Consider the following 23,428-nt stretch of genomic DNA (forward strand, 5'->3'; position numbering starts at 1 on the left):
GCCAACCAGCATTTCATGAGTTCATCCTTCAGTCTGGGCTCTGAGACTGGGCCTCGAGAAGAAGGAACTGTGAAAACTTCCACTGCTTTCCATCAACTAGCCTCCAATTCTTTGGGTAATTTCGAGAAAAATAAATGTACTAAATAGATCTTCCTTAAGTGAAGACTTCTGTAACTTTACAGAAAGGCAGCCTCTCGTTTTTCTCAGACATTTTAGCATGAAGAAAGGTACTCTAACTGGTTACTATAGATTTTTCAGGGCCCGAAGGGCCTTTGCAGATGTGGGACATTATTTATCTTTTTCAAAGATGAATCCAGTCCTCTCTCGAAAATGGAAGCAGGAGGCTCAAGGTGCCAGGCTGTGGGGGGCCGAGAGGGCCCTTCTGCGCTGCGGGCCAGGCTGGCCGCGCACAGCCAGCTCCTGAGCTCTACTTACCTCAGGCTGCCCTGATGCCCCAAGTAATGCCCCCCTTTCCTTGAGGCGGCACTCAGCTCCCCGCCGTCTAAGGACCGCGGAGCCCGGGGGGACGATCCCTGCCTGAGGCCCAAGTCTCCAGGCTAATGAGAGGAAGACCCAAGGGCATCCCTTCAAGCTCATAATGCATGAAGCATTTCTCTGTTTTCTAAAACTCTGCGAGCAAATTCCTGAGAGGGTTCATTCGCATCTATTTTTTTTAAACTGTTTTGAGAAACTGATTTTTTTTAAAGATGGGGTGATTCTAGGCGAAAAATGTCTTTTCGTGTCCAGAGTTAGAGAGACTGGGTGGTCTGTGTGTTCCGTTTTCAAGAAAAATGTTTATTCTCAATAATTGTCTTGTGCTGGTTTTATACGCAGTGAGACCAAACCAGTGCCAGCAATGGGCAAAAGCTCTTCATTTGGTAAAATATTTGTGACACAAACTTTCTCCTCATACCCAGTGTAAAAACAAAGCACCTGCTAACCAACTCCAAGATATCAAACCCAAGTTTTCGTAAAACTTAGCCATCTCTCCCTGGATACAGAGCATCTGGAAAGGTCTATACATTGAATGAACGTCCTGCAACAAAGGGCTTCACTGTCCCTTCAGAGCATGTCTAAGTTCTATCTCAAGCTCGTGAGGTCTACGATCTACAATCAGAGAAAATAGTCCTTTGAATAAAAGTAAGAAATGTTTCTGGATCTTACCTGCTTGCTGCTGTTGGGCACGGGTAAGAGAAAAGCCTGAGAGAAAGAGACAAAACATGGCCACCAAGGGCAAATGTCGATGTTTCCTCATTTTGAATGTGTCTAAGCACCAAGTGGGAACCTGAACGAGAAAACAGGGCAAAGCGAAATGATCAGCGTCGATGCTCAGATTACAAACTAATGCATCAAGGATTTGTCCCATTTATGAAATGTAGTTTTGACTAAACAATACACGAGAATCTTTGAATCTAGCGATTATATCCCTTTGGCCATAGCTTTAAAAATTGGGGAGAGGGGCAATTAAACCTCGCTTCTTCTCAGATTGAGGCAGACAGCAAGTCGCCAAACAAACAGCAGAAAGAGTCAAGAGTAAAGATGCTTGTGGGCACAGCAAGTGGCAGGTCTGTGACACCCAGCTTAATTGTGTAGATCAGATTTGAGAATCCCCCAGGAAATCTTCAGTTTATGGAGAAAATGGGCTATGCAAACATAGCCATGGCTTCTGGGACCACTTCAAATCTTGCCCTTACTCTCTATTTAACCCTCTTTTCCCAGCAAAAACCTGCCGTGTGCCAAACACCAATCTCAGAATGGAACACATCCAGGAACATGGAATTAGCAAGCCTGTGAAGCCAGGCCTGGGGGCCGACCATGTTGCTACATGGTCTCCCATACCACGCTGCACGCATGACTTCCAACCAGCCAAGCTCACGCTCAGACGGGCTCAATAGCCTGTGACACCAGATCTTTGCCCTCCAAACAACACCCTGTCCTCCTCCCAAGTCAGAAAGCTCCCCAGTATCACCTTTTATCAGTTAGAATGGCAAAAATGAACAAGGCAGGAAACAACAAATGTTGGAGAGGATGTGGAGAAAGGGGATCCCTCTTACACTGTTGGTGGGAATGCAAGTTGGTACAGTTACTTTGGAAAACAATATGAAGGTTCCTCAAAAAGTTAAAAATAGAGCTACCCTACGACCCAGCAACTGCACTACTGGACATTTACCCCAAAGATACAGATGTAGTGAAAAGAAGGGGCACATGCACCCCAATGCTCATAGCAGCATTGTCCACAATAGCCAAACTGTGGAAGGAGCCGAGATGCCCTTCAACAGATGACTGGATAAAGAAGGTGTGGTCCATATAGACAATGGAATATTACTCAGCCATCAGAAAGATTACCCAACATTTGCAGCAACATGGACGGGACTGGAGGAGATTATGCTAAGTGAAATAAGTCAAGCAGAGAAAGACAATTATCATATGGTTTCACTCATCTATGGAACATAAGAAATAGCAGGAAGATCAGTAGGAGAAGGAAGGGAAGAATGAAGGGGGGATAAACAGAAGGGGGAATGAACCATGAGAGACTATGGACTCTGGGAAGCAAACTGAGGGCTTCAGGTGGGGGGGGGGGCACTGGGATAGGCCGATGATGGGTATTAAGGAGGACATGTATTGCATGGTGCACTGGGTGTTATACGCAAATAATGAATCATGGAACATTACATCAAAAACTAAGGATATACTGTATGGTAACTAACATAACAATAAAAATTTTTTATTAAAAAAAAAGAATACTGGAAAAAAAAAGATAAACTTCCAAAAAAAATCCAATATTTTTTCATAGAAATAGGGGGAAAAAATCCTAAAATCATATGGAAGTTCAAAAGACCAGAAGAGCCACAATGATCTTAAGAAAGAAAAATATAGCAGGAGGTATCACATTTCCTGATTTCAAAGCATATTACAAAGCTACAGTCATCAGAACAGGACGGTACTAGAATAAAGAAAGACATATGGACCAATGAAGGAGATAGGGACCCCAGAAATAGCCCTCACCTCATGTATATGGTCAAATGATCTTTCATGAGAGTGCCAAGGCTGCCCAATAAGGGAAGGAGAGTCTCTTCAACAGATGGCGTGGGGAATACTGTATATCCACGTACAAAAGAACAAAATTAGATGCTCACCTTACAACCTTTACAAAAACTAACTCAAAATAGATTAAAGATCTAAACCTAAGACCTGAAAGTCTAAAATTCCTAGAGGAAAATATAGAAGTCTTCACAACATTGGATTTGGCAATGATTTCTTGGGTACGACACCAAAAGCATGGGCAACAAAAGTAAGAATAGACAAACGGGACTGGATCATCAAAAACTTCTGTGCAGTGAAGGAAGCCATCCACAGAGCAAAAGGCAACCTATAGAAAGGGAGAAAATATTCACAAACCATGTACCTGATGAAGGATTCAAATTCGGAATATATAAAGAATTCCCACAATTCAACCACAGCAACGAAAGTAAATAATCTGACTTAAAACTGGGAAAAGGGCTTGAAAAGACATTTCTCCAAAGAAGAGACAGCAATGGCCATTACGCACATGAAAAGATACACGACATCACTCATCAGCAGAGAAATGCAAATCAAAACCGCAATGAGCGATCTCACCTCACACCCCTTCGAATGACTACCATCAAAAAAATAGTAAACAATTATTGATGAGGATGCAGGAAAACTGGGACCTTGGTGCCTTGCTGGTGGGAGTATAAAATGGGGCAGCCACTATAGAAAACTATATGGAGGGTCCTCAAAAAATTAAATATAGAATTACCACATAACCCAGCAATGCCACTTCTGGGCATACATCCAAAATAACTGAAACAGGATTGCAAAGAAATAACGCACACCCACATTTGTTGCAGCATTAGTCACAACAGCCAAGAGGCGGAAACAACATAAATGTCCATCAATGGATGAAAGGGGAGGACAAATGTGGGACTCGCATGCAGTGGAGTATTACTCAGCCTTAAAAAGGAAGGGAAGCCTATCACATGCAGCATCGTGGACGAACCTTGCGGACACCACGAGGAGTGTAATGGGCCAGTTACAGAAAGACACATACTGCAGGATTCCACTTAGAGGACGTATCTGAAGTAGTCCAACTATTAGAAAATAGGAGGGGGGTCGCCAAAGGGTGGGGAAGGGGATAGAGGCTCAATGAGTAAAGAGTTCCAGTTTCACAAGATGAAAAATTCTAGGGACTCATTGCACAACAAGGTGCATATAGTTAACACTACTGTACTGTTGACTTAAAAATGGTTAAGACGGAGGGCGCCTGGGTGGCTCAGCTGGTTAAGCTTCCAACTCTTGATTTCAGCTCCAATCATGATCTCAGGGTCATGAGACTGGGCCCCGAGTCGGGCTCCATGGGGGAGTCTGCTTGGGATTCTCTCGCCCTCTCCTCCCCCCGCAAAAATACATAAATAAATCTTTTAAAAATATGGCTAAGATGGTACATTTTATGTCATGTGTGTTTTACCACAATTTTTTTAAAAAGGACAGGAAAAATCATCTGTTTTCAAAAGTAAGGGCAACGATGTACCCCTTAACTGTAGCCATCAATTTAACAGGTATATTATAAACGTGGCATCTCTCTTTTTGAGGTGTGATCATGGCTAAGAGCTAAAATGGGAACAAATTACAATTAAACATTTTCTTAAAGCGTGCATCCATGCCCCTGGCATGAAACAGCACAATGTTTGTCCTTGCCTGTAAATAACACTCGGAAAGGAAGAAGAAAAGACGTATAGCGCTGTGAAATATTAAGGTTTGGGGAACAAGACTTGAGTCTCATGAAAGTAGAAAAGAATCTGATGTAACATGGAGACCTGGTGCAAAATTATTCCTGCCCTCAGTACCACCTGAGCTCTGAAATCGGCTCTACATCAGGCCTAAGCTTTTGCACCTGTCGACCTTTCCAGCTTGACCTTCCTCTTGCTCTGGCACTCCACGGGCCCAGTGATTCTGTTCACAGTCGTCTACCCTACAATGCAGGAACCCCATCTTCCCCATGTTGCTAATGAAGCCAGCGTCAAGAGTGGTCTGATCTTGTCAGTGTTGTCATACAGAGCAACGCAAGTCATGATAGCAGAGGAAAGTCTGTCTGTCTGTTTAGCGAGGTGGCCTTGGCAGGAGACCAGTGGCCGGCTGGGCTACTCAGCGAGACAGCATTGAGGGCCAAGTAAAACCAAGAGCAGCCCCTATGAGGCTGCCACCTAAGGACACGGGTGCAATGAGCGCAAAGAAAACCTAAGCTCAGGCCCACACTTTGCCCTCCGGGGGTCAGGCCCAGAGTGAGAAGCTGGAGTTCAAATCTCAGGGCCCAGCTCTGAGGAACAGCAAGACGCAGAGTGTGGGCCGTCGGCCAGCCAGCCAAAAGTTGGGAGACTAGATAGAGAAAGGTAAAACCATAAATAAGAGCGTGGTTTCCAAGATCCACTGAGCCTCTGGATTTCCAAGGAAAGTCAACAAAAAGTATCATCCGGGCGGAGACAACCCTACCCCGTGATTCCAATGCTGAGAGCTTGGAAAGAGAACAACCTGTCAATACAACCTTCTCTTGGAAATGTATCAACACTGCAAAGAAAAGGTTGTTTTCATGATGGTCAGGAGGCCAGTCATTAAGAGGACATCCTTCTTTCTTACAGGAAGGCGACAGTGAGGGTCATAATGGCAGCATTTCAAAGGCACAGCCCAATCATCTTGGCTTGAAATGGTGAACAGGCATTAGACACGGATTGATACGACAGAGAAAGGCAGCCCCCAGTGCTCGGCACGTTGGTCCATGGTGTCCCCAAGCCCTAGCTGGGTCCTGGCTGGTGCTCAGAGGCACTCCCCTCAGGCACCACTTGGCTGGCTGGTCTGCTTTCTCCACTGAGGATGACCTTCCAACTCAGCCCCACTATTGCCCCCTTCACTCCCTAGAAATCCCTCAAGCCAATGCTCCACCCTGGGAATCTTCCAGATCTTTCCATCCCGCCATACCTGTTCCCCCACACTCTGCTAAACCTATTCCAGAGTTTTTCTTCTGGGGAAAAAAAAAGTAAATGCAAGGTCTATAATTTGTGTGTGTGCGTTCTCAGTTAATTGAGGATACACACTGTTTTTTAGAGGGGGAAAGGGGCAGCAGGAGAGGGAGAGAAAACCTCAAGCAGACTCCATGCCCAGCATGGAGCCCAACATGGGGCTCAATCTCATGACCCAGAGATCATGACCCCAGCCAATATCAAGAGTCACTTAACCGACCACGCCACCCAGGCTCCCTGAGCTTATACGATTTAGAAGGTAAAGTATAAAAGTACATTGTACGTGTGCTATTCTTGATTCTTTCTATTAAAATTAAACATTGGTGCAGCCCTGGGTGGCTCAGTCGTTAAGCGTCTGCCTTCAGCTCAGGGTGTGATCCCGGCGTTCTGGATCGAGCCCCACATCAGGCTCCTCTGCTGGGAGCCTGCTTCCTCCTCTCCCACTCTCCCTGCTTGTGTTCCCTCTCTCGCTGGCTGTCTCTCTGTCAAATAAACAAAATCTTTAAAAAAAAATAAACATTGGATTTTTTTCTATCATCAATAAGCATCCTACTAGAAAGCTGTTTTATGGAAAAATTGTCCACATTGTTTAAATTCTACTGGATTCTTTCCAAAACTAGAGCCAGCCCTATCTAAAACAACCTGTAATATTGTAATTGGTCAAAACCTTTTTTTAAAATATGGGGTCCACAAATTTCAAAAGATCTCTCAACCTCCCACAAATGTGTTCACAACTGTATCCATGTATACGGGGTTTTCTGGGGGTAGGATCCATGTTCACATGCGATTCTAGAAGTATCTATTCTACCGCCCCACTAAAGTTCAAGCACCATAGCACCACCACTTCAACGAAAAATCTTAATGTGAATCTTTCAGGGAGTCCAGCTCAACCATTTTTAATATTTGATCCACACACAAGATACAAGATTCTAAGTAGTGCTTTTGTTTAAGAAGGAGAGCAAGAGACTATCATAGGGCCTCATCAGAAATCACTGGACCGTGTAAACCATGTGGAGAAAAGGACAGGAGATAAGATCTGCTCACCCACTGCTGGGTGTGGGACGGGGTGCACTGTGTTCAGCAGTTTGCTGATGGCTTTGTAAACGTCCCTGCATCTCACACAGCGTCACATCTGACTTCTTAGAAACCGCGAATCCTCTCATACATTAAACACTGAATGGGCTCTCTATTGAGAAATTCCAAAATAATTTTCTCATCTTTGATAAAGCTCAAAAAAATCTAAACTTAATGAGATGAAATCTCTAACTTCTTCCTGAGGTATTACTTACTTCAACTCTTCTCTAAGGAAAATGAATCTTACATCGGTTGAAAATGACATGTAAAAATTTTTATTTCCAAGATATTCATCTTTAGAAGAGTAACCCCATAAACGAAGTGCTACCCATTGAGACACAAAGTAATGAAAGGAGTGTACAGTGCCCAGGAATTATGTCTTCTAAAATCTACCCAGATATTAAGTTAAAAGGAAGGGAGGGGAGGAGAGCCCTGGAGGGGAGGGAAGGGGAGGGGAGGGGAAAGGAAGGGAACGAGGACAGAGGGGGAAAGCTCTTCCCGTTCTGGAGACGTTGCTTGTGTTACCCAAGCCCCACTCATGACTGATGAGCTCACGTGGTTTGGCTGAGCTGAATTCCCAGGTGGGAAAACTGCCTTCGGTCCCACACACTTTTCTTGCCATCGCACTTGGGAGCTAGTCATGTGGCTCAAGTGTTCCTAGCCCAGCTGCTGGATATTTGTTAATGTTTCTGTTTGCAATTAAATCTATTCTATTTATCATGTCATGGAGTTCCAATTTTTAAAACTGAAGTTTTTAAAAGATGTCAAACATCTTTGCAAATGATCACCGTGCTTGCTCATTTTAACAAGAGAGAAGGACGCAGCCACTCTCTCACTACGCTCCCCCCAGCCCTCCCCACCCCCCAGGAAATAGAGACGAGAGAGCACAAGTAGAATTTACGGCCCTTCTATCTCGCCCATGGGATTTCATGCCCTCCGCCCAACACCCCAATGGCTGCCCCCCCCCTCATTATATAGTTGGGAAACTGAAGCCAGGGGAGGCAAGTCCACATGGATAAAACGAGATAAAACCAGAATCCTAACCAAAGTCTGTGTTTGCAAAGCCCCAGAAAGCCCTGAAGGATGGTGCCAGGTCTGGCCCGGAACCCGAGGAAACTCCCCATCTCTTCTAGGGAAAACATAGACTTCTCTGGGGACAGATTCTGTGTCAATAGGATCCATTTGTCTGCTGCTCTTCCTTTAAATACGAAAGAAAAGTCAGAATTGGCTGCTTGAGACCCTTGGGTTGGGTGCAGTGAGGTGCTCTGTGTCATAGCTTCTGTGTCCAAAAGTCAACAGATTCGATCATAGAAGCTCACTAGATTTGCACTCTAATCTTTCTATCTGGCATTAGTCGTCCCTTTCTTCACTCTGCCTCGTTCTGAAAAGGCTTTGAGATGCCTTTTTCCTTGTTGTAGCTGTCCATTAGAAACCTACAAAGCCATCTCTCAAAGACTGCTTTCCACGGACCTCCGACTTGCCATCCCACTGGGTCGTATTCCAGAGACTTTCCCAAGCTATTTTGCAATTTCATGAAATTAGTTTTCGTAAAGTCTACTCAAAAGCTTTTTCATTTTCCATGCCTGGAAATCTTTTTTAAGAAAGAGACACACACAGGCACACAAGGAAATCATTTTGAAACAAAGGCTTAAATATATCCAGAGGCCCCATTTTGAGGGCATTTATTCGCTCTTCTGTGAGCACGGCTTTTTAAAATCAGGCTGGTCCTCCTATCAAGTTCTAGGACTTCTGTTAACTCCTGATGTCCCGTTTTAAGCGGGAGCTACAGAAATTATTGAAGACCAGGCCGGCGTGCGGCCTCTATCTGCCGGGAGAGTAGAAGTCACACCTCAGGAAACCCCAAGGGCCTCGAGTTGGCAGCCCGCCCTACTTCTCCCTCCTTCTGTCACCCCCCTTCCCTTCTGGCTGGAATCCTGGGAAAGGAGTCCCCATTCTCGCCCCCAGGGGAGGAAGCAAAAAGAGGATTTATTAGGTCTTCGGTTAGGGAAGGAAGAGGGTGGCATTTAATATATTCCTGCCTTTGGGGGAATCCTCAAAAGCAAATGCTTTGGAACACCCCGGAGAAAACCCCCTTAAATTGGAAGGTGGTCTGTTAACTGTTGATTTTACAACTTGAACCTCATCTTTCCATTCTACAAAAATGCCCGAGGGAAGAGAATTATCAGTCACATACATATCTCTAAAGCATCATCTGTGTGACCCAGGCTCTGAACATGTTTCCTGTGATAGCGAAATTTTAACTCTTCTGATGATGTGTTGGCCTGGCCTCACCGCCACCCACAGTGTCCTTGTAGACACGCAGTAGCCAACTCTAGATCCTTCCTCTTTGGCTCTGCCTCGTCAAATCAAGTAAAATGATCCCCGTTCAGCAGCTCGTGTATTGAAACAGAGCAATACAGAAAGGCGGAGGTGGTTTGGCCGTCCCCTCCGCAAGCAGCCTCCCCGATGAACAAGGTCACGTGCAAGCGTGTGCTGAGCACTGTCGGGGTTCGCTTCCTTCCCCCCATAAAGGCAACTTGAAGAACCTCCAGACCAGCTGCCAGATACGTGGAAATTTATTTAAAACACATATTCCTAAGGTCCAAGATAATAACCACGAAGCAAAAAGTTCCACATCTGCGGTAGTGGGAAAAGCTAGACAGCACCACGCATGCGTAGAAAGCATTCCACGCTCCTAAAAGACAAGGCAGCCAGACAAGGCTTTTTCTCCATTTATCCTGCTAACGATAAACATTGTCAGCAGAGACTAGATGGGATTTAACAGTAAGGCAGAGAGCGCCTTCGAAAGCACTTCAAAAGAAATCGCACACAAGTCCGCCCCGTGCCAGCGCCGTGAGCTGGCCTCTGGCCGCCTCTTTGCCTTTCCTGGCCACAGACTTTGGGGGCTATGGCCTCCCCAAAACCATGCTGTTCCACTGTAGAAGTACCCAAAGTGGCTACAACGTGCTCACACTGTAAGGAAAAACTAAACATCTTTGTGTTCTGCTCTGATTCACAATCAAATCTGGAAGAGAAAATTATATAAAATCGACTTTTTAAAAAAATTAATTTGAAACATCTAATATAATATTATCAACACCGGATTTAGTGTAATAGCCTGGAAAAATTCTACTTCCTTACCTCTCTATCAGTAATGGTTAGTTAATCTCCCCAGGCTCACTTATTTTATGTATAAAATAAGGCTAATGGCTGATGCTTTCACTGGTAGGGTTCTGCTATGATTTCCTTCCATCTGTGTCTCCAGGCCCGAGCAGGGACGGGTCTCCTGCTGCCCCCACGAGAAACAGAGAGGCCCCCGGGGGCACATGGGGCAATGTGTGTCCCTCTGCTGGGCTGTCTCTAGCTCTGGGTGCTGGCCCGGGGCTGCTGAATCAACTGATGAAGATTCCAGAAGAGAAAAACCGGTTTCCTGGAATGGCTTCCCTTGAGACCTGAGTCATCACCAGCTGCTGTTCAATTATTAATTTTCAAATTAAACTGACCCATGAGCTCTTCCTTGCAGGGGCCAATGCTGATGCTCTGGGTCCATGAAAACTAAATGTATAGCACACACCAGGGAAGTGTTATGGATCTAGTTCCCACCGCGCTTGCCCCAGGCCGGTCCCAGCTCAGAATGTTTCTCGGTGTTTCCTGAATCTTAGAATTCAGGAAGGACAACAGCAGGTTAAGGGTCTGCTAGATGCAGCCAGACCCCTACCGAGACTAACAATTTGCCTTTGGGGAAGGGTTTGGCAGAACGTTTCCTGTTTGTCTTATTTTTCTCCTCTTTCCAGATTTTTTTTTAAACAGTTACCTCTCTGCTAAGTAAACGTAACACACTACTCCACAGAACGCTGGTCAATGGGAAGAAGGGCCTTTCTTCACAGGATACCCTAAAATATTCCCTAACGACTTTTACTCCCTCACTATTCCTAGGCCCAGGTTCTCTGCTTACGGGATCCTATTAATATGGGCAGCAGCGCCCAGAAATGCTGGCTTGGCTTTGCTGCTGACACTGTGACCTCAGACTCGTCAGTCATTCACCTCTCTCTGCTCCATTCCTTCCTCTGAAATGTCAAGGGTGTGGAGAAAGCATCCACCCAGGTAATAATTTTTTGATATTTAAGACAGCCAGATGGAAATCACATATTTGCCAAGCAGAGGGCGGGGTCTGTGTCTCAGGGATTCTCGTACCCTCCCTCAATCCCAGAGCTCCCGGCCCGCGGAGCAGAGCAGGGCTCACCGAGCTTGAACAAATACGAGAACACGTGGACCGAGTAGAGGGCTGGGTACCTTCTCCCTGAGCTGGGCTTCTGGCCTTCAGGACCCCGACAGCGGGTAGCTCGGGCCAACAGTCTAAGCTCACGGGAAGTCTGAACAAAGACTTAACATGGGACGTTCGTAATGCTAGTCTGTGAATTTTGTAAAACATGTTCAAGTAAGTTGTCTCTCAGGAGAAAGTAGCAAAGGGCTGGTAATGAAAAGTTTGGGAGTTACTGGATCAGTTCACCTTCACATTATTCCTGCCAGTTTTAAAGTTCAAAACTCCTACGTGGAGACAGCATGGCCTCAAAATGCAAATTCACTTTGGTTCTGAAACAACTTACTGTTAATTTAAACTTTTCTTAAGGGATGTGGGCAAAATGTTTCTTTTCCAAGTTCTTATTTGGTTAGTGCCCTTGTAATGAAATTATTTGAGTTCAGAATGCCTCGTTTCAAGGCATAATTTGACCTCAACATCGGAGTACAGAAAAAAAAAATAAAATTCTAAATTTATATCTACTTCAGATATTACACTCACATTTAAAAATATGTGTTTAAAGAGTCTAAAGTTACCCATGAGCCCTGCTGAGATGTCTATCAACCTACTCCCTGCAAACCCAGAAACCACACCCTGGAGGACTCCCACCACTTGGGAGATTTTTCCAGAGCTCCGAAGGATCACACACCGCCCTCTAGAGGACAGAGAGCCAGCCTGCGTTTTCTGGACAGGCTACACCGGGGTGAAGGTGCTAACTCAAAATTTCATCTCCCTCCCAGAATAGACCTATAGAAGGTGCTCAGATTATGCTTTCAAAAATCAACATAATGTGGAGAGCCCCCCTTTGTAAATCAGGACGCTGTGTGTTGAGCGGGGGGGCAGGCGTCACCCATGTTTTAAAGGGAGGAAGCAGCATCTTTTCCGTAAAGTGGAGGATAACCTTCGAGAATTTTTACAGTGGAAAGACAGACACCGTATCTGGAAATGCGGGGAGTGAAGAGAAGCATCCTTGTCTAGTTCTAAGCTGTCTGAATGAGCAGGGAATTTTTTAAATCTCCCCTGCTTTAAAATTTGAATTATGTCGGGCTTCCACTTTCTCAGTTAGAGCTACTAAGGATTTTTTAAAATGTCAGGTCCCTCCCGAAACCGTCAGCTGTTGGTGTCATAGTGGAGGGGTTCTTACTGCCTGCTTTCCACGGCCAAGGCACCACGAGAGCCCGCGGGTCGCCGTGGAAAGCCTGCCTGGTACACAATGTCCCGTTGAGGGGGGAAGCCGCCTGTGATTCCCCTCCAAGAGATAACAGATCCTCTCGGGTTCCTCCAAACAGAACAGTGACAAAAACGGATTGTCAAATAAAACTTCTGGCTGAGGTCATTAGCATGCCTGCAAGACAGTCTCATGGGACAGACTTTGTGGCTTGCTGGTGACTTTTAAACCCTCAATGTGGAATTTCACATAAAAGCGGGTGGCGAGGCGGGCTGCTGGTAAGGACCACACTTTATCCGTTGTCTAAACAGGCTGAGCGAACTCCCAGGGCCGGAAGCCCCCGAGGCAGGAACTCTCCCAAATCCCAAAAGGGGGGGGGGGACACGACACGGATGACTGATTTCAAGCTGGCTTACAGCAGGGGCCCCTGCAGCCCCCGACCCAAAACTACGGTCAGATGGGGAGTGCCCTTGTCATGAAATTATTTGAGCCACGAATCCATCATCACTGATTATCAGTTAGGGGGGTTTCTCCCTACTTTACCATCAGTGAGGTGTTAGGTTCTAAGCTACGAAAATGACAGAAGGCACTCATGTGGACAAAATAAAGGGAGGTGCGCACACAAAGACATTTCTATTCAGAAAGATCTTTTATCAAAAATGCCCTGAAGACCCCTCGTTTGGACATTGGCCTTATATCCCATCAGCTGAGAGCCACAAGCATGGTGGGGTGGGGCACACATCCTCCCAGGAGATGGAAGAGCTGGAGCCAATGGGGGTTAACCTTCCGGAGGCTTCCCCGGCCACCTCCCAGGAAGGTGGGATGGCCGCACCCTCCAATTCCCCCATAGGAAAAAGGCAGGGTGGCCCCACTTTTCCACCTTGCTGTGGTATTCTCTCCCAGGCCCTGTTCTCCACCCAGTGACTTCTTCGTGGTTTTCTCCTGCCGGACTGGGGAAAGAGAAAAATCAGCCTCATGGTAATGGCAATGCCTTGTCTCAACAAAGATGGCCAAGGCCACATGATCATTCCTATATGTTGAGCTCCCACAAAAGCCCCTCACCTCCCCATCCCTGTACCTTCACCCTCAGCAACCAGCCCACATTAAGAACAAAGTAAAGTACAGGTCCCACCCCTCCGGCCCCCGGGCCCAGAGGCGGCCTGGACGAGTAGAGAGGCCCACTCGAGGCAGGTACTCGGCTCCTACAGCTGGGATCCAACGTCCCTGCCTGCCCGCGAGCTCCTAGCCCCTTCTTCCTCCATCGCTTAGGGAACATAAAGCAAGTTTCCCCTTACTTAGAATAGAATAGAACAGGACAGAAGGACCCTATGTTCTGGGCGGGAACAAATTACATGGCCCGTTCCAATCTGAATGTCAATTAGCTTGGGATCCTCCATGGCTTGGCCATCTGCCTTCCTGAAAAGGTGAAGACTTTACTACCACCTCAGCCACCCACGGTTGTGCCGCTTCTGCAAGTCATTTAGCGTCTCAGAGCCCCCGCCCCTGAGGCTGCACCCTGAAAACCAGGGCACACCTCAGTGGCTTCCAGCCGAGAATCTCTGCCATTGTCTTAGCCCAGCAAAGAACTCAGAATCTCTGATGCTGTCCAACGGCCACCTGCTTTTCAATACCATTTTGGTTAGGAACAAAGAATATTTGATTTTAAAGCCATTTCTGTTCAGTCTTTGGAGGTATTGAGAATGGGTGCTCTGGGAGGTTCGGGGATCCCAGGTCGAGGAGAAGACTCTGCCCACACGGGCTCTGAGCGCCTTTGCAGCTCTCAGATCCTACAGTTCTCCTGTGGAGATAGCTGTGTGCCGGGCAAGGAGCTGGCGGGCACGGGTCAGCACCCCTGCGCTCCGTATGGGTGCAGGACACACCCCTGCGCTCAGAGCAGTCTGTTCTTGGAGTCCAGACCAGCCTCTCAGCGTGCTCCTGGGTCAGGCTGTGAAATGCTGATTTGTGTTTCATACTCCCCACAGATTTCTCTGGGTCCTCCCAGCGACCCCACCCCTGCTTCCACACTGGTCCACTTTCTAGCATTTGAAACAGGTCCCCATGGCAGACTGGCAGCTGTCAGAGAACACTTTCCATCCTGGGCGTCCCAGCTCTGGAACAGGCCTTGGGCCTCCCAACTTGGCACCCGCGCCACATCTGGGCAACCCGGGCAGCCCCCCGGCCCCAGGAGCCCTGCCTTACCCACTGGGCACGCGGCCGGAACGCCAAATGCCTTCTCCTCCTCTGACCTCGGCAGCTCCTTTATGCAACACCCACCCCCCGCCCAGGACAGAGACTCCAATAGTGACCTCAGGTTCCTGAAAAGAGGAAACCCTTGGTACTGGCCGAGCAACCCTTGACTTGGCCCTGAGCCGGGGCACCAGAGTCGCCCCCAGCCCCCCGGGGGCAACAGATGAGCTCCACCAGCCCCCCACGCGGGGAAGCCCGGGCGGGAGCCCCACCTGACGCGCCCACCTGGGAGAATTCAGACCGAATCTCCCCAAAGAGCTGCTCGCTCGACAGGTAGTTATGAATCCTGGCAAAGACACTTGTGCTAACAAAGCAGATGCCCCCCGAGCTCCAGAAGGAGGAGAGGACGTCAAACAGACCGCGAGCCCAGAAACGCTGCAGGATGGGCGGAGGAAGCCCACGGCGCCACGCGACTGCAGCCCACGGGCAAGCCGTGGCCTTAACCGAGCTGGAGAAGCCCAGGGGCAGCAAAGTGGGAAAGAAACCTCAGCTGAATCTTCCAGGGACCAGAACCGTGTCCAGAACAGACTCGAACACAGCGAACATGAGAGCCCCCTAGAAAGGCTCACCGGGGTCTGAAGCAGTTCCTTCGCACCCACAAACCCGGGAAAGCAGGGGGGACGCGCACTCACCCTGAGCAAATCTGAAGAAGTGTATGTCCCTGGGCTTCTATATTCACTTAGGTTCGCATGGTTTTCCCGCTGACGGCGTCGGCTTTCCTTTCTGCAGGAGCGGGGCTCCGGCCGGAGGAGGAAACCCCTGGCGGTCCTCGCAGGAGGCTGGAGCGCAGGAGAACTGAGCGGCCTTTGGTGGAAGACTGAGCTCCGAGCACTGGACCGGGTCCAAGGATACAGTCAGGGCTTCCTCCAGCTCCTCCTCCTCCTCCTCCCCTCCCCTCCCCTCCTCCCGACCCCTCCTCTCCCCCTCCCCACTGTGGGCCTGACCCAACTGTAAATGAAAACCAGACTCTGTGCGCTGTTGCTTCTGGCCCCGCTGCAGGCTGAGGTCACCCTCCGAAGCCTGTCTTCACCCTACAAGCCTTTAGCTGGAACTCCTGCAAACCCCAACTCTTGAAAAGAAATCCACCTCTTCCACTCGTCACCTTTTGGGCTGGGCCTCCGGTGGCAAAGAGAATGAATTTTGGAATTTTTTTCGTGGGTATCCATGGTTTTCCTGCCGTGTTTTCCAACACCATTTGCAGGGAAAACAGGAAATGCAGTCTCCCCCCTCCACCCTTACCACGCCCTCCCATTTCTCCTTGAAGTTTCTGAATCGAGACTTCAGCTATTAACCTCCCTTTCAAATATAAAAACCAGCAATTACCATCTCCTCGGCCTTGTGCTAAGCAGAGCTCTGTTCACCAGTGAAAGGACAAGAATATCAAGCTCCTTCTTTTTTAAAAGTTCTCTGCGTAATGATTCTGCCTGTGAGACCCATGGTCCCGTTCTAGGACATGGACGGGGGAACGGGGATGGTTTCCTTGTTCAACTTTCAAGAAAATTCTTGAGAAACAAATTGCCAGGCTTCACACATTTCACAACACTTTGATACACAGTATCTCTTTTCTCCCAAACATCACCACTCCCAGCCCCCTTAAATAGATAGCTGTCTTTGTTGTTGTTGTTGTTGTTGTTGTTGTTAGGTGAGATTATGGTCTCATTTTACAGGTGAGAAAAACCGGGGTTCATAGCAGGGCTCTGTCGAAAGCCTGGCCTTGGACACCCCCAAATCTCCCCTGCTCTCCATCCTGCGAATGTCGGTGAGATTCAGGGGAAATATCAAGAGATCTCTAACAGATACTTTTGACTTTGAGATCTTTCCACAGCCAAGTGTGGAGACTAAAGATATCATGAGCTCCTTTCCACAGATTATCCCCTTCGAGTTTAGGGAAGTTGGGGAGACAGCACGCGGGGACCATACCTGCTCCTGGACAGAGCGGGCAGCTGGTTAGACAGGAGCCACGGGCAAGGGCAGCGATAAATTGGTAACACGCAGAAGCCTGAGGGCCCGACATCAGGCTTTGTGGCTTCTAACACCCCGGGGGCTGACGGGTGTGAATACAAGCTCTCCTCTTCACCTTCCGCCCAGGGTGACCCCTAGGTGAACTGTAAAGCATTTGCACGCCCCGTGGCGTGGGGCAAGGCTGCCAGCACCATCCGATACAAATCTTGTAGGGTCAAAAACTGCCCATCCCGACCAGTGGGAGGAGTCCACCTGAGGAGGGGCGGGAGCCCCCAGCAGAGATCACACTGCCCTGTCTCTGACCCAAGACCCCCACTTACATAAAAAGAAAAGACCCTTGTAACCTCAGGACAGTCGTCACCTGTGGGCCTGCCTTCCCTCCCACCTTGACAGCGTACGGTCCTTAGTAAACTGCTCTGTGCTTGACACTGTCCTTCTGGCTGCCTTTATTCCTGCGAAGATCCACGTGGGGAGTCGGAGAACCCACCCCCATTCACGCCACGCAGGCTCTCCCACAGCTAGTGCTCCCCTCCCGCAACGCTGGAGCCTCACCCCTTCTCTGCGCCCCAGGCTTCAGCTCCAAGAATGTCTGGCTGGGGGACAGGGAGGGAGGCCTGGATGCTGCCACTTCCCTGCCTGCTGCCTGTAGATCGGAGAAGCAATGAGCAGAGGCCCTGAGCGGGAAGCATTGTCCATGCGGCGTGTGGGAAGATGACATCTCACGCAGGGTCCCCACTGCAAGGCAGGTGTGCACTTGGGCCCCTGCCGTCTGCAAGCTCAGCCCTGGGGAGAGCCATGTGTCCAGGGCGGGTCACCTGCTGCCAGTAAGGCAACTCTGATTACAACTTCCTGTTCCAGGCAGCCCAGCTCACAGAGGCTAAGTGGACAAGCGTGGCCTCGGTGTTCCCTTCCGGTGGGTCCAGCATGCTTTCGATCAAGCATGCAACTAGTTCCTTTCAAAATAGCTAAGAATACACATTCCTTGGTCTTAGGAAGAAGTGTTTGGTTTTTTTTTTTTTTTAATTGAAGTATGGTTGACACACAATGTTTCACTGATTTCAGGTGTGCAACGTAGTGACCGGGCAAGTGTGTACATTATCTGTGCTCACCGCACGGTTAGCTACCGCTACTCAATGCAACCGGATTACAACACCGTTGACTATATTCCCGATGCTGTGCCTTTTATTTCCGTGGTTTACTCATCCCATAATTACTTAGAAGGCAAAGGCAATACGTCATTTAAAACAAGATTTAAAGAAGTAAAAAACCCCTATTCAATCAGGAACCATACTCTATAATATTTATTTATCCATACCTACCATTGTATCTAGACCCTCCCCAACACTGCTTGTGACTGAAGAAACTTCTAGAAACTGGTGGCAGAAACCTCCAGCATCCCTCCCCTGTACTCACCAGAGAGAGCATTTGGGCTCCTATGGTTTCTCACTCAATCACTGGGCTTTGAGATTCTCGCTGAAATGTCTAAGTCCCTCTCTGCCACCTGGTCGCGGGAGGAAACCACCTCAAATGTCAGTACCCACCTAAACACCCGAGGATCCCGAGTCCGGGCCACCTGAGGGACCTCTGAAGTCACCGGGTCTGTCACTTCAGCTTCCCCTTAAATGTTGCGTTGAGCTGGCCCTGGCACCTCGTCCCATATCTTCCGGCACAAGTTAGGGAGGCACAAAGCCCATGTCCCAGGCTGCCTAGTGCTCAGGGCTGTGGGCGGGAATTAGGTTTCCAGCTTCGATGTGATGCTGTGACACGGGAAAAGAGGCGGCAGGTGCTGGGGGTTTCTCTGCTGCCCTCTTCTCTGCTGGCCAGCCGAGTGTGCAGGCGCTAGGCACCCTCTGTGGGCTGGGGGCACCCGCCACGGCCAGTGTGGGTGTCGGCTGCTAATGGCTCACCCCTGCACCCGTGCTGGAGGCTTGTCCTTGGCTGCTAGGAGCTGTCTCCTCTGGAGACGTTCCAGTGTGTGTGGCAGACAGAATTCTAAGGGAAACTCCAGCTTCTGGGGTGCCAAGGGGCCGTGGGGGCAGGGGTGGCCGGGCTGGGCATTGCAGCGCCCCATCGCAGGCCCGGGAGGGGAGGGGAAGTCGTGAAGGCCGTGGCAATGCCTGACTCCACGTCCCAGCATCCAAGCAGCAGCTAAGGAGTGTGCCCCTGTCCCTCCCCACCCCTTCTCCGTTCCCTACCCCGGGGGTGCCTGTGCAGGCTCTCCAGTAACCCCTGGCTCCCCACCTTCCAGAAGGGGCTAGAGGAGAGGCTAGGAAGTCCTGGGAGTGGTTCCCGGGGGCCCATCCCCAAGCCCATTCCACTGCCCCCATCTCATCGTTCCCCACCACGGATCCCTTTCTGCTCACAAGGGCTAGGGCTGTTTCTTTTTCCTGTACCGACCCCCGACCAGCACAGACCGATTACATCAGTTCTGAACTTTCTTTCAGCTCTAACAGCTGTGTTTGTATATATCATATGACAGACTAGAAAATCACGCTAGGCCCAAAGGGGATTGTAGATGCCACACTGCACTTCATTAGTCTCGATCACGCGAGGGCTCCTGTACCTGGTTGCCGCTCACGCCTCGAGCTCTTCTCAAAAGACCGTCTCTATTGTTGTTCCTTCCGTACCTCTCCCTTGGCATTTCTTCTGATAAATTCCGCCTGCCATTTGCAGTCTCCACCAAACCAGCAAACACATAAAACCAACCCACACAAATACAGACCATTATAACGAATTGCAACGTCTCATCTGCACTATAATATAATGTGGGAGAACACACCTGCATAGAACGCTTAATTCATTTTTTAAATGTGAAATGATTTCTCCTCAAATACCATTTTCATTCAACATGGAAAAGAGAATGTAAATAATATGACTGACATGACCTTGAAGTTGTAAATGGCATCTCAGTTGAGAGGGAGACCCATTGACTTTGTGAGAATCTTAAGGAAGGTTATGGGCAGACACCTTGGACATTGGATGATTCACAACCAGCTGGAGAAGTCCAGAGCTCACCTATTTCCATTTTACATAATCCTCCCCAGATAGGTTCCCTACCACCACCCTGTCCCTGTCGCCATAATAACCACCAGAGAGCACTAACGGAGCTGAAGGCACCCAGAAGCCCATCACTGTGACCTTTGTCCCCTGTTGAGAGATGAGCTCATGATCGCCTGGCAAGTCGAAAGGTGCCTCACTGCCTTCCACACTTGAAAAGGCCTTTTCTGGGTCACAGCCAACACTCCTCACTCTTCAGCCCCAAGGATATTGCTCGAGACCAAGAAAGGGTCTTCCCGACAGGCATCAACAGATTCGGCAAATAGCAGCAGACATGAAGACTACAGCATTACGGGAGAAGAAGAATCCCACTTCTGCAAAACTGGCCCTAATCTTAAGACCACGATATTCCCCGAATAAAAGGACAACACATGGTCATCAGTTGCACATTAATCTCCACAAAGGCATAAACTAGAGCGGCAAATAGTGGCCCCTTCCTTGGGTGAGGGTGGAGGGGGTGGGTTCTCAGGTCAGGGCACACTGTCCAAGGGCATTTCCCGGTCAGCGCAGTGAGCACTCCTGAGTTTGCACAGACGGTCCTGCAATCGAATTCTGCGCTTGCCAATGCTTGGAAGGCACGGAGAAGGGAAAGACAAGGCAAGTTAACGGGCATTCCTGCCTGTAAGATAAAAATCAAATTCCTAGAAGGGGCTGAACGTGGATGGAGGGGAGCGTCGCAAGGCTTTCTGCTTGTTCACAGAGTTTGCGACTTCAGGGCCCATCACCAGTGTCTACACCTGCAGTGACATGCACGGAGTTGCCCGAGAGGCTGGAGTGCACCTCCTCGGACCGGGGCCACGTGAGATTCCAGGGGCAGCCTGATGTAAAATCCTCCAAAGACACAACTCTACTATTTGAAGAGAAGAAGAATCGTAAGCCCGACCAAAGAGGAGGATTTGAGGTTTCCACTGACCCCACAGCCAGAGGGCAGCTGGCATTCCCCATTCCACCCCAGTGCCAGTTTCAAGCCTCCTCGAGCAGCAGCGTGGAAAGCAGGAATGAGGCCCCAGGGCCTTCTCTGCCATTAACGAACCTCAGGTCTCGGGCAAGTCAGCTCTGCCTTCTGTGGCTCAGTTTCCCCAGCTGTACAACGAGTGAGTGGCAGCTGTGTCTGGCAATGTTGGGACAGGTCTGGCACTGAGCCCCAGAGGGGCCAAGGTTGTATGAACCATATTTGCCTCTGCCTGGCTTCCAGCCTTGGCTTCTTTCCCTGCCCCAGGCTATAAACACCTGACTCTCCAGGTTCAGCTCCCCCGGACCTCAAGCTCAGAGGCAAGGTGGGATGGCTACCCCCTCCCGAGCTCCCCAGCACCTGGCGCTCGCACACTGATGCAACCCTTCCACTGCTCCGGCCCACTGCTGCTATCAGGCCACCGTAGCAAGTTTGGAGAGTCTAAAGCTAGATGACATTTCTCCTCCAGTCACTCAAGCACACCAGGCTAGGAGGCTGTGAGGGAAAACACAGTGTTCGTCACCATGTGCTTGATGCCCTCTCACCATGTGCTTCAAGAGAGCTGTCCTGTTCCTGCACAACCTTCCAGCACCACCTCCACTGGTCGATCTGGGGAAGAGCATATGTCACAGGGGTCCACACCGAGCTCTTCTGCAGGGTTTCCAGCTGTGCCTAGAGCCCGCCAGTCTCAGGCCTTCTCTGATCCGACGCCAGGAGCCGCCATATTTGCAGCCCTTCGCAGGAAGCCAGCCCAAGAGAACAAAGCAGAGAGGAGAGACAGGGAGAGAGAGGGCCACAGCTCCCCGGCTCCAGATGTCTAAACCCATGTCTGCCCCAGACTTTGTCCCACCCTATCCATCTCAACTTTCCCTTTGATTATGTGAGCCAAAAAATTGTTCATTTTTTACACTAATTTGAGTCAGGTTTCCAACCCTTGTAACCAAAGGAGTCTTGCCTGATGCATGAATAAAGGCTGTTCACAGGGCAACTTTCTAATGTGAGTCCTGGGCTAACAGATCAGTCAGGCCACTGCGTAATTACCGCAGGAATTCCATGATTTCTTCTGCTAGAGTCAAAATGGACCCCATCCTGATTTTCCATGATTTTTCTTAAAATCATTTTTCTAATCAGAGAGGAAGGGAAATCTTTGTCACTGAATGGCACATGGACCCAAGAGCCTAAAATAGAAATTAGATGTTCACGAAAGCATCTGCCCGGCGAGACATGAGGGAGGGCTTTGAGTCCTAAAGTAAGTCTTTGACCTTCAGTGCCAGGGAAATACCTTGTAACATATACATGCTTGCAAAGAAATGCCTTACAGGAGGAGTTTTCTATTTATGTTGAACAAGTAAGTTTGGGGGAACATGTCTGCCCTCTCCATCTAGGGGAATGAGAAGATCGCACTGAGCAGAAGTAACCCTCCAGCGTGGAGCCAGCTCTAGGAAAATTTGTGTAAAATTGCCCAGTTAAAAATACAGCATTCTTCCCAGAATTCCGTGAGCTATAAACCAGGCTCAACCGATTAATTTTAAGGATGTCAAACCCAAATGTGAGACAAGCCAAGAAACTTTCGCAGTTGATTGGAATTCAAAAATCTCAGCAAGACGGTGTTTGGTTTTATAATTATCAGACTACACCAAAGTTCCAATTTTGACTCATTTTTTTAAACTTTGAAATATAAATTTCCATTTATAAAGGATGGGTGGAATGGTTTTGTTTTGTTTTGTGTTTTTTAGCGATCTTAACCTTAGGATTGATTTTCTCTTGGGCACAAAGCCAAATGTCTACTCATTTCAGCTTCAATGTCTTCTGAGTCCCTTCATTTATTCCACATATGTGTGCTGAAGGGCTCTTGTGTGAAAACGCTGTGCCAGGAAGTGGGGGTGATGCCCAGACGCATCAGACATGGAGGCTTCCCTCCTGGGCCTTCTTTGACCCCAGGAGAGACCAAAGGAGGTGGTCTGGGGGAATGCACGGAGCGGATGCTTGGGGGCCACAAGAGGGCGCCCTCACTCCCTCGGGGAGAATGGAGGGATTGGATCACAGGACCTTTGATATGACAGCAGGTGGCTCAGGAACAGGAGGTTGCAATTGTTTCAGGAGTGAGCTGAGGCTGAAAACACAGGACTAATCGGGAGTCTGGGTCACCCCTTCCTCCCCCCAGAGGAACCAGGAGTCTCCTTTCAAGAGAAAGGAAACCAAAGATCCAGGCCCTGGGGACACGGGACACAGAGCAGGGCAAGGTGAGATGCTACGTTGACCATGGACGTGGTGAGGGCCATTGGGTACCGTCGCACAGTCCAGAGGAGGACATGTCCCTTCCCAGTCCCTTGCCCCTCTGCCTCCCTAGCAGGTAGCAGCCAGTCACCTGTACCACTGGAACTGTGTCCCGAAACTACTGTCACAAAGAGCCACACCAGAGGTTTAGTGTCTCTCAGCGTTAGAGGCTGGGAGTCCAAAACGGAGGTGTCAGCGTGGCCACACTCCATTTCCAGCCTCCAGGACAGGATCTTTCTTATCTTTTTCCACCTCCAGAGATAGCAGGTGCTCCTTGGTTTGTGACATCATGACCGCAGGCTCTGTCTCTGTGGTCACATGGCCTCTCGCTGGACGTGTCTGTCTCCTAAGGACAC

General features: G+C 49.0%; 2 protein-coding genes across 9 annotated transcripts in view; both read right to left on the reverse strand.

Moving 5' to 3' along the window:
• Nucleotides 1–15,554, reverse strand: part of COL6A3 (collagen type VI alpha 3 chain) — a 79,575-nt gene extending 64,021 nt beyond the window's left edge. For all 8 annotated transcript variants that reach the window (XM_026491614.4, XM_057305870.1, XM_026491613.4 and 5 more), the window contains exons 1-2: nt 15,457–15,554; nt 1,165–1,285 (exon numbers count right to left, since the gene is read on the reverse strand). In XM_026491614.4, the coding sequence (XP_026347399.3) occupies nt 1,165–1,255 (91 nt within the window). In that variant the 5' untranslated portion in view covers nt 1,256–1,285; nt 15,457–15,554. The remainder of the gene's footprint in view (nt 1–1,164; nt 1,286–15,456) is intronic.
• Nucleotides 8,019–18,857, reverse strand: LOC130544426 (uncharacterized). The gene is made up of 3 exons (XM_057316119.1): nt 18,694–18,857; nt 16,148–16,303; nt 8,019–15,655 (listed from the first exon to the last, which is right to left on the reverse strand). The coding sequence occupies exons 1-3, from the start codon at nt 18,855–18,857 to the stop codon at nt 14,773–14,775; spliced, it is 1,203 nt and encodes a 400-aa protein (XP_057172102.1). The 3' UTR covers nt 8,019–14,772.
• Nucleotides 18,858–23,428: the final 4,571 nt, after the last annotated feature.

Source organism: Ursus arctos, unplaced genomic scaffold (assembly GCF_023065955.2).
Source record: "Ursus arctos isolate Adak ecotype North America unplaced genomic scaffold, UrsArc2.0 scaffold_1, whole genome shotgun sequence".
Lineage (NCBI taxonomy): Eukaryota > Metazoa > Chordata > Mammalia > Carnivora > Ursidae > Ursus > Ursus arctos.